This window comes from Melospiza georgiana, chromosome 3, assembly GCF_028018845.1.
Source record: "Melospiza georgiana isolate bMelGeo1 chromosome 3, bMelGeo1.pri, whole genome shotgun sequence".
Lineage (NCBI taxonomy): Eukaryota > Metazoa > Chordata > Aves > Passeriformes > Passerellidae > Melospiza > Melospiza georgiana.
This window is the reverse complement of record NC_080432.1, coordinates 63,910,235-63,920,037: the sequence shown is the minus strand read 5'-3', so window position 1 is coordinate 63,920,037 and position 9,803 is coordinate 63,910,235. Positions and strand designations below refer to the sequence as shown.

At 44.8% G+C, this 9,803-nt stretch overlaps 1 protein-coding gene across 10 annotated transcripts in view; it reads left to right on the top strand.

The window, feature by feature from the left end:
- The first annotated feature begins 3,615 nt into the window (after positions 1-3,615).
- Positions 3,616-9,803, top strand: part of REPS1 (RALBP1 associated Eps domain containing 1) — a 63,704-nt gene continuing 57,516 nt past the window's right edge. For all 10 annotated transcript variants that reach the window (XM_058021846.1, XM_058021845.1, XM_058021849.1 and 7 more), the window contains exon 1: positions 3,616-3,834. In XM_058021846.1, coding sequence (XP_057877829.1) covers positions 3,682-3,834 — 153 coding nt within the window. In that variant the 5' untranslated portion in view covers positions 3,616-3,681. The remainder of the gene's footprint in view (positions 3,835-9,803) is intronic.

The window sequence follows — 9,803 nt, the reverse complement described above, 5'->3', positions numbered from 1 at the left end:
CTGAATCTATTGTATCAAAAGTGTATCACTAATGATACATTTTGGTGGGTATTTCACCATAAACCTTCTTTATGTATCTAATATAAACTCTGGGGAGTGCTGTGATACAAATCTTTCCAAACCAAAAGACACCTTAAAGTCTAAATTGTTTGGGTCAGTTGCACTGGCAAGTGCCAGTACAGAGAGGTTATTCACTTCTTACTAAAATGCATGAGTACTATTTTCCTCAGTTCATCTGGTAGCAAACAGAATATTCTCCAGACAAACAAAATGAATTACCATTGAGAAGCCACTGAAAAGATTTAATTATTTATCTCAATAGATGCTAAATCTGGCATGAGGAGCACCAGTAAAGTTCTGAACAGAAAATCCCTCCTCGGGCTGGAGATTGTCAGGGACTGATCAGGAGAAGGAAGGACAATCCCATAGTCAAACACAGAAACCTTGTAATGGGACTCTCTGAGGCAAAAATGCTTTGTCCTCATGTAGATCTCTGGAAGTAGAAATTAATTTGCTACACGTAATATAATTTTTATTATTTCTGCTCAGTCTTTTAACTGGCACAAAACAAGTAGGTAGATTTATGGTACAGGAGTTGGAAATGAGACCCAATAACCTGATTTCCAAACTATCTACCTGAACAGCTTCAGAGACATGCTGTACTACAGGGAAAAGCATGAACCTCTCCAGTAAGCAATGACATGACATTTTCACATGACATATAATGGATTTAGTGAAATGTACAGTTATTGAACACACTTCAGAACTGTTTGACACTTGGATATGTGGGATTAGTCCATGCTGGGGAACTTCCTCCTTGTGTTAGTGTTTGTGTCTTGTACAAACTGCTGCAGCCAAGTGATCCCCATTAATGTAGAAAGAGAGTTCTTGCTGCAAAGATGCAAATAATAAAATAGCAACTCAATTAAATTAATAAAATGTCCAGATTACTCACTCAAAATAATAAGATGCCCAGATTACTCTTACTAAACCTCAAAATTATTATGACAATAAAAGTATTTTGGGGTCCTCACACTAACTTATAGGCAAAGATATATGCATATATTAATGTTTCAAACTCCAATGCCTGAACTAGCACACAATCACTGTAAGAAGCAAAGGCACTTGGAACTCAAACATTTACTGATAAGTGATTTTAAAACCTCTTCTACACGTGCCTCTGTGTAACTAATAGAATCACAATATGCAATTGAGCCATGGAGGGGAGGTCACAACCAGTATCTACTTGCAGAGATACTGATGTGCAAATAGCTCCAAGTAAGTGACTGATCATGCTACATTGGCCTTAAGTCTATAAAATCACAATAATTAGATATAATATTAAAAACAAAAAAGTTGTTTCTTTAATATAGGCTATTTTGAGGAATTTTAACTGAGAACATGATCAATCTGTTTGGTTTCATCATTAGTGTCATTGGAGTTGACAAACTCCAAAAGTTTGATAATGGTACATTTCTGGGAAGAACCTTTTGTCGATTATTTTAACTATAAGCTAATGTATCTGTGATTTTCAGAAACTTTAGTTAGCAGAAAACTTTAGTTAACTGTGTATTTCAAATAGCAAGAAAAATGAATGTCTACTTTAAGTTCAAAGTGTAACTATCTTAAGAGGCAGAAAGGATGAGGTGCTTAAGGGAAATAGAGCAGTCAGCAACAGCAATCTGGAAGAAGAAACATTGGAAGAGTTGTGAAGGAAGATGAAGTGGAAAAAGAAAAGAAACATAAATTAAGAATGACAAAAAATATATGAAGTAGTGGATTGCCAGCTCAGCAGGATTTAAATCAGGTAGTCAAAAGGTCAGGCAGGAGACCATGGCATTTGTTAAACACCTTCCAGAAGCCAAAGTAGCTTGGAGGCAATTTTGTTAGTGTACTGCAGGAAAAGCATTGATCTGCCAGGGGCACTTCATTTCATCTTTCCAGTATCTGAAGGGAGCCTACAAGAAAGATGGAGAGTGACTATTTACAAGGGCATAGAGTGGCAGGACAAAGGGGAATGGCTTCAAGCTGAAAGAGAGTAGGTTTAGATAAGATATAAGGAAGAAATTCTTTACTGTGGGGTGGTGAGACACTGAAAAAGACCACCCAGAAAAGCTGCAGATGCCCCATCCATGGAAATGGTCACAGCCAGGTTGGATGGGGCTTTGAGCAACCTGGTTTAGCGGAGAATGTCTCTATTCATAGCAGGAAGGGTACAACTACATGATCTTTAATGTCCCTTCCAACCCAAACATTCTACCCAAGGAAATACACAGAAGCTCAGAAAACACATCCAAGAGAGACACACAGAGCAAGAGCTCTTGATGTGGAGATAGGGAAGCTCTGGCCTATTCTTCCTTGCAAGGCTGATGTATGGGGCTATTATCCAGGCCACTTAGTATGCTATGTGGTGTTGATGAATACGTAGTGATGGTGGAAAGAGGAAGCATAGAGGAGGTCAAGCACTTATAGCTGGGCCTATATGGCATAATGGGCTGCCCTTCACCAGTTACCAGCAGAACCTGCACTGGGAATGATGCCAAGTGCCCCAAGCCCCACAGAAGTGATTGCTCTCCTGTACTCAGCACTGATGATGCTATACTTTGAGTCCTGTGTCCAGGTTCTGGGTCCTTCAATTCAGCACAGACACTGAGGTGCTGGAGCAAGTCCAGAGATGGGAATGAGGAGCAGCTGAGGGAGCTGGGGGCATTCAGCCTGGAGAAGGCTCAGGGGAGACCTTTTCACTCTCTTCAACTCCCTGAAAGAAGGGTGTAGGCAGGTGTGGCTCGTCTTTTCTCCCAGGCAACCAGCGACAGGACAAGAGGACATTGTTTCAAGCTGCACCAGCAAATGTTCAGGACACACATCAGGAATTTCTTTACAGGAGTGACCAGACATTGGAATGGGCTGCCCGTGGAGGTGGTGGCATCACTGTCTCTGGAGGTACGTAAGGAAAGCCTGGACATGGCATTGAGTGCCATGGACTAGTTGACATGGTGTTCAGTCATAGGTTGGACTCGATGATCTCGAGTCTTTTCCAACCGGATTGTTTCTGTCATTCTGTGAAGGCAGGCTCGGGAAGCCGCTCGCACTGCCTCAGCCTCTCACACGACTCACTAGCTCGGCACGGCCGGCAGCTGATCATCCCCAGATTCACTGGGCAGCTTCCCCGAGGACCTGTGCAATCCCGGCCGACCCAGAGCGGGACACGGCCGAGCTCGGGCCCGGGGGCCTCCCCCGCGCCGCCACACCCACAGGGGGCGCTGCGGCGCGCCCGGGGCCCACGGACTACTACTGCTACTACTGCCGCGGCCCCCCCGCCCCCAGGGCGCCGCAGATGGCGCCGGCGCCGCGGGGCAGGGCGGTGGGCCTTCTCGCCGCTAGCCCCGCCCCTGGGCCCGGCGCTTCCGCCGCCGCCGCCGGCGCGGAGGGGGCGGGTTGCCCGCGGCGCTGGGCGCTCCCCACGCCTCCCTTTCCGGGCGGCGGCGCGCGCAGGCGCGGGGGAGGCGCGCAGGCGCGCGGCCGCGTGGGCGGGCGGGCGGCGGGGGGAAGGTGCGAGCAGCCGCCCGCGCGCGGCCGCCGGCGGCGCGTGTGTCCCGTGTGTGCCCCCCCAACCCCCGCCGCCACCGCCGCCTGCCCCCGGCCCCGCCGCCGGATGCGGATGGTCCGCGGCGCTAAAAGATGGAGGGGATGACGCTGAGCGAGGCGGAGCAGCGCTACTACTGCGACCTCTTCTCCTACTGCGACACCGAGAGTACCAAGAAGGTGGCGTCCAACGGGCGCGTCCTGGAGCTCTTCCGCGCCGCGCAGCTGCCCAACGACGTGGTCATGCAGGTACGGCCGCCGCCGCCGCGCCCCCGGGGGTCGGCGGGCCCGGGCACCGCCCCGTCGTGCCGAGATGGCCCCGGCCCGGCCCGGCCCTTCCCCTCCGCCCGGCCCGCGCCCCCTGCCCGCCCCGCAGCCCTTGGGCGGGGGGCGTCCTGCCGGCGGGGACTCGGGGATCGCAGAGTCTGTGGGGTTGGGAGGGACCTGTGGAGATCATCTCGTCCAACCCCTGCCGAGGCAGGGTCACCTAGAGCAGGTGACACAGGAACGCGTCCAGGTGGGGTTTGGGTGTCTCCAGAGAGACTCCGCGACGTCCCTGGGCCGCCTGTTCTGCCCTCGGTGTAAGGAGTCTCTGCCTCGTGTAGAGGTGAAACTTACTGTGATTTAGTTTATGGCCATTGCTCCTCATCCTGTCGCTGGGCACCACTGGAAAGAGCCTGGCACCATCCCGTTTGAGATATTTATGTGCATTAATGGGATCCTTTCTCAGTCTTCTCTAGCCTAAACAGGCCCAGCTCCGTCGGTCTGTCCTGATAAGAGAGCTCCAGACCCTGGTCAGCTTTGTGTCCATCCGCTGGACTCTGTTGGCTCCTTGTCATGCTTGTGCCGAGGAGCTCAGGACTGGACACAGTAGGACGGAGCTGTTGTGTGACCGGCCACCTGAGCCCCTCCGGCTGCGAGGGAAGGGCAGGGGGCACAGCGAGTTGTGCACCCTGTGCCAGCCCCCCTCCCCTTTCGTACTCCGACTGCAGGGCTGGGAAGGGGCTGGTGATGTCTCTGCTGGCAGCGCCCAGCAACTGGTAGGAAAATATTCCATACCGACAGAGGCCGTCCACAGTGTGAGAACTGTAGAGTGTAAAACTGAGGGTGAGTGAGATTGTCCCCATGATCTGCTGACGAAGAACAGCATAGAAGGAAATCTATGGTTTTGTGCTGTTAAGAGCTACTGACACTGGTCCACTTTACCTAAACCATGCCATCTTTTTTGGACATCACTTGCTGGCAGGTATTAGCTTACCTGTAGTCAGCCAAATGTTTCTAATAACAAAAAATGTGGTGTTAAGGCTGACACGGGCCCATACTTGCAGTATGCATGTGCACAGTCTTAGCACTTCCTTGGCCAGGCTATGTCCAAGACCTGTAGCAGTATTGCAGAGCTACCTGCATAGGAAAGGGCAAGTCTGCTTTGGTGTGCATATGTGATTATTTGAGGAAGGTATTCCCAGTGAACCATTCTTATGAACAGCTATTTGTAATAATTTGCTGCTGTTGCAGTTCACTCCGTCATTGTTCAGTGCTTTAAAGTTTACATGGTCTTTTAAGCTGCTGTGGGTAAAGCTGTATTTAGAAAGCCATACCGCCTTTTATGCGGTTTCATCCTCAGCCTAGTGAGATAAGCAGCCCTTTTAATAAAGTATTAAACTCGCTATTGCTAGAAACACAAATTGCAGGGTACTGAAATTCAGTGCCAGGAGAACACTTACTGACTAGCGTTACTGTTGGTGTGTTTTGGGCCTCCCAGCTTGGTTAGTTGAAATGAGTTTAAGACACAATGAAGTGGAAGAGGGTTGAATAAGAAATGGTTCTTCCTGGTAAAACCAGTAATCTCTTATTTGATGACTTGCTAGACTGGACTTAATGGTAGGAGAGTCTGCATGCTCTATTATGAGTAAGGTTTCTCAAGGGCCACCCATGGCTGCTTTTTGTGTGTGGCCAGCCAATTTCAGAAAAATCATCCCAGGGAAAGTGAATTTTTACATCTTTGCTGTATTTAGAAATTTCTTTTACATAAAACTTGTCTGAATCAGTGTACAGTACACTAGTACTAGAGACTTTGTACAGGAGTTTAGTGCAAGAACTTGGAAAGACCTGGAATTCTGAAAACAAGTGTCCACAGATTATATCCTTATCTTTTGCAGAGGAGGTCAGATATTTTCCTGCAAAGTAGACTGCATCTGAAGAAGAGAGACTACTCGGGCGTCATTCCATGGGTCCTAAATAAATTAACTCAAGAAGCAGACCTGGCTTATCACTCTAGTGATCTCAAGGAGAACCTTGCAGTTAAAATGGCAAACAAGATATTAGATTGCCTGAGGAATGAGACTGTAAATAGTACAAAGAAAGTTGAAATGCCCTTAGCAGTTTGACCCATTATGAGCATCTTGTGCAGTCACAATTGGTCACCTCTAAAGTACCTCGTAGTTTGAAAGTAATTTAGTTGTCTAGCTATTTTGCATTCTTCTTAAAGTATAGCTCTACACCAGGTTAACAGAGGCATGAATATATTGTATTGGGATTCTTCAGAGGGAAGTTGCATTTGATGCTTTGAAAGCCGAGACTATGTAACTTAAACCTCAAGATGAAATAGCTTAAGAAATAAAGAAACCCTGTGAAGGAGGTGGAATTTTCTCTTGACCATATGGGTGCTGTGTTTTTACCTGTTTATTTGAAGCACCTGATGCTTGTGGGAAAATGAACTTGATTCAGTTACCCAATCCTTACATAATCCTGGAATGCAAGTGTAGTACTGGTCACATGAATGCTAAGTACTTTTGTAGGTGTGCAAAACACAGCGTAAAATGGTCGCTCTTCAAGCTCAAGGGGGCCAAGCAGTCCTGAGAAACTACTTTGTAGTTTTTCCTTTTCAATACTACAGGTTGGTAGGTACCTTTGAAGAGTTCAGAACTGACTCCACTGGAAATGAAAATGTCTGACAGTTGCATTTTTAGACTCATAACTTGTTTTACTTGCAAATCTGTTGTCCAAAGGCTGGATATATGTGCAGCCTTTTTTGCAGAGTTGCATCCTTGTGAGAGATCTATCTCCCAGGAGCAAATGTGTGTCTCATTGTTCCTAATCAATTTCATTTCTCCCTCTGAGGGACACTGTCAGCTGCCTGTTTAGTGGGGATAAATGAACATATAGAAGACTGAAACAGTTAAGGGTGTTGTATGCTGAGCTACAGCATCCTGGAAAAGAAAAACTAGATGTCTGTTTTGTACACATCTACAAAAGGACAGCTTTATCATCAGAATAAAATACCATACCAAAGATGAATGTGTCAGAACACCAGTCTCTATTAACCCACATTTCTTCTTTTATATGCACATCCCTGAAATGAGCATTAAGGTAGAAGACTTGCATAAAAGAGCGAATAATAGTATGTGTGTTGGGGTAAGAAGTCCAGCTACTTCCCAACAGTTATGAGTCTTCAGATCACTCTCAGGGTGTGGTTTCACATTGCAGCTGACAAAAATCTAATGATGAGTTGGCACTGAAGAAGGTGCTCCTGTCTTCCCTCAGCCTTGTGTTCCTTCTTGCAGAGATACTCGTGCCTGTCCAGTGCTGTTGTGGCCAGAAAATTATCACAGCTTTTTGTTGGTTATAACTCTGTATCAGGTGACAGTGGGGTTGAATGAATGTCAGTGCTAGCACAAGAAAGGAGGCAGGAGAAGAGAACTCTCTGACCGAAGGGAAGTAGAGAACTTTCTTTGTTCTAGAGCAGTTGGATATTTCAGTTGTGACCTGGCATGGGGTTTGTTAGCTTAAAGCACTGGAAGATGGAGCTGGCTCTGGCTTTCCTTTGAACAGACAATGAGCTGGTGCAGGGAGCTTGTGCAGCCAAAAGTTAGAAGGTTGCGTCAAATGTAGTTTTCACCTGCCTCATCTTGTATCTCAGTTGCGTGTGCGTTGGTGTTTGTGTGTGCAGGCAGCATGACACAACACGAGTGACCCTGAGGAGCTGTCACCCACCATATTTATGCACTTCAGGAGCTTCCCTTTGCTGGAGTTCAGCCTGGTCCTGTGCACTGGATGTTAGCTGGGATTCCTTGTGTGCCTTGATACAAAAGAAACGTAGTTGCCTGTTCTGGAGTGGCTGCACGGAGGAGCGTGCTCAGGGAAATTGGCTTCAAAGGCGTATTTCACATCTGACCTAAAATGCTCTTGTATGTATGCTAATAAAGTCAGTTTTTGGTGTCTCTGCAGTGGTGAGGAAATTGCTTGTAAGAGCTACACTTAGCCAAAAAATGTGTTGTGAAACTCATTACTTGTGTATGGAATGAATATACTAGCTGTTCCATTTGATTTGTAGAATTCTTACTTAGGTGAGTTAATCACAGACTGTTTTCTGAATTTGTACTCTTGATTATGAATCACAGAAACTTCACCAGACAAGAAGTAAGTCAGTGGTGCATATGATACTCATCTGAAATTAATGAGTCAGAGCATCTTGCTTTAAAATACAACACTACTATATAACTACAATGTGTGAGTATTGGCATATATCTTCTCTAAAATGAATGAACTGTCATCTTCAGTGCTGGCATTGTTCAGCAATGTTACCTAACTTCTAATTTAGTGTTAGAAAGTCTTTGACAGATGAATCACACGGTTATGCCCACTTACTTCAATTACAGTAAGCTTATGTTAGTCCAGTAAAAACCTAGTGTAAAGCTATTTTTAGCTCTTGTTAGCCACTTTCAAGCTTTTTGTTCATTTTTAAGGAGTCTTTATGGACAGATTAGTTTTGCTTCTTCTTGTTTCATTGATAGGAAAAATTACACTCTGGTTGTCTACCTTAACTCTCTTAGTTTGCTGCCCTCACATCAGAAGTTGTAAGAAAGTGCATACCCGTGATGCAGCTGCTTCATTGAGAAGTCCATACTCTGGGATGCAGGCGTGTGCTGCCTTCTGTTGTTCTTGGGGTCCCAGGTTTTGGCAGACAGAAGGAACAGAAGATGCAGTGGTGGTTTTCTCAAATGCCAGAGCTCATTTGCTGACAGGCAGCACAATTATAAATGGAATTACAATCCATAGGCAGAACATGACAAAATGAAGTTGCAGGTTCTTGATTTAAAGTACTGGCTTCTTTGTTGGAAAGTGGCTGTAGAGAGAAAGGCACCTAAGAAAATAACAGCTTGTTCACAATTATTGTGTTGTTGCAGTTACTGTTTCAGTGAATTTTCCTACAGAAAGACTACCAGTTTGTCAAATCAGTAGGGTCTACTAAATGCCAACTTTGAATGGAAGCTGAGCCAGGGCATGCTTAGGATTGCCTGTTTGGTAGAGACATGCAGAAGACTCACACTCATTCTGGTTAATTTGCTGAATTTATTATTCTTTCAGAGCTGATGGGGTAAAAAAATCAGAATTCCTTATATATATTGGATTTCATGCCTTCCTTTTAGTCATAGGAATTTGAAGTATATTTAAAATAATAGCACTTTTAGATCTTTAAAAAAATGTATGCTTTGTAAAAAGCTTTCTTCTCTAATACTGACCTATAACTAGTCTGTAACAGGCTGAAATGAAAAAAATCACTTTAATCCAACTCATACATTTTGTTTGCTTGAGTTTTTATTTTTTTTAATTTTAAATCTTTAATTAACATGTCACTTAAATAAGATATAAAATTAGTTTAGACTCCTTCTGAGGCAATGTTCACAACAGTCATTATCAAGGTATTCTTCCAGTGTAGATACCTCTAACTGTAGCAATTTTCCTACTAATCTGTAGTATGGTTTTAGCTTGAGCACTATAAAATGGATGAATCTGTAGACTTATGACTATAATGTTACCTAATTTACATATAATTTTATATGTTTATATATTTTCATATAAAACGTGTTTGCACACATGTATTATGCTGTATCCCAGTCCTCATTTAGTAAACAAGAGTTGTTAAAAACCTGTTGTAAGTGCCTGGATCTGCAGTTAAAAATATCTGATTTGTGAATCACCTATTTTTTCCCTGCAAATGTCACTGTAATAAGGTATTCTCCTTTCAGCTGAGCAGTAGGTTAGCTTTGATTCCCTGTATTGATGAGATACATAAGACTGTACTTTCTGTTAGTGCCAGGAATGGCTTTTAATCTGCTGTTTATCCTGTGAATTATGCTTTGAGTTTCTGCAGAATTCTGGTAGAAATGTTTAATTAAACATTACTGATGTTACTTTCACAGAGACTGCAGTGGGCT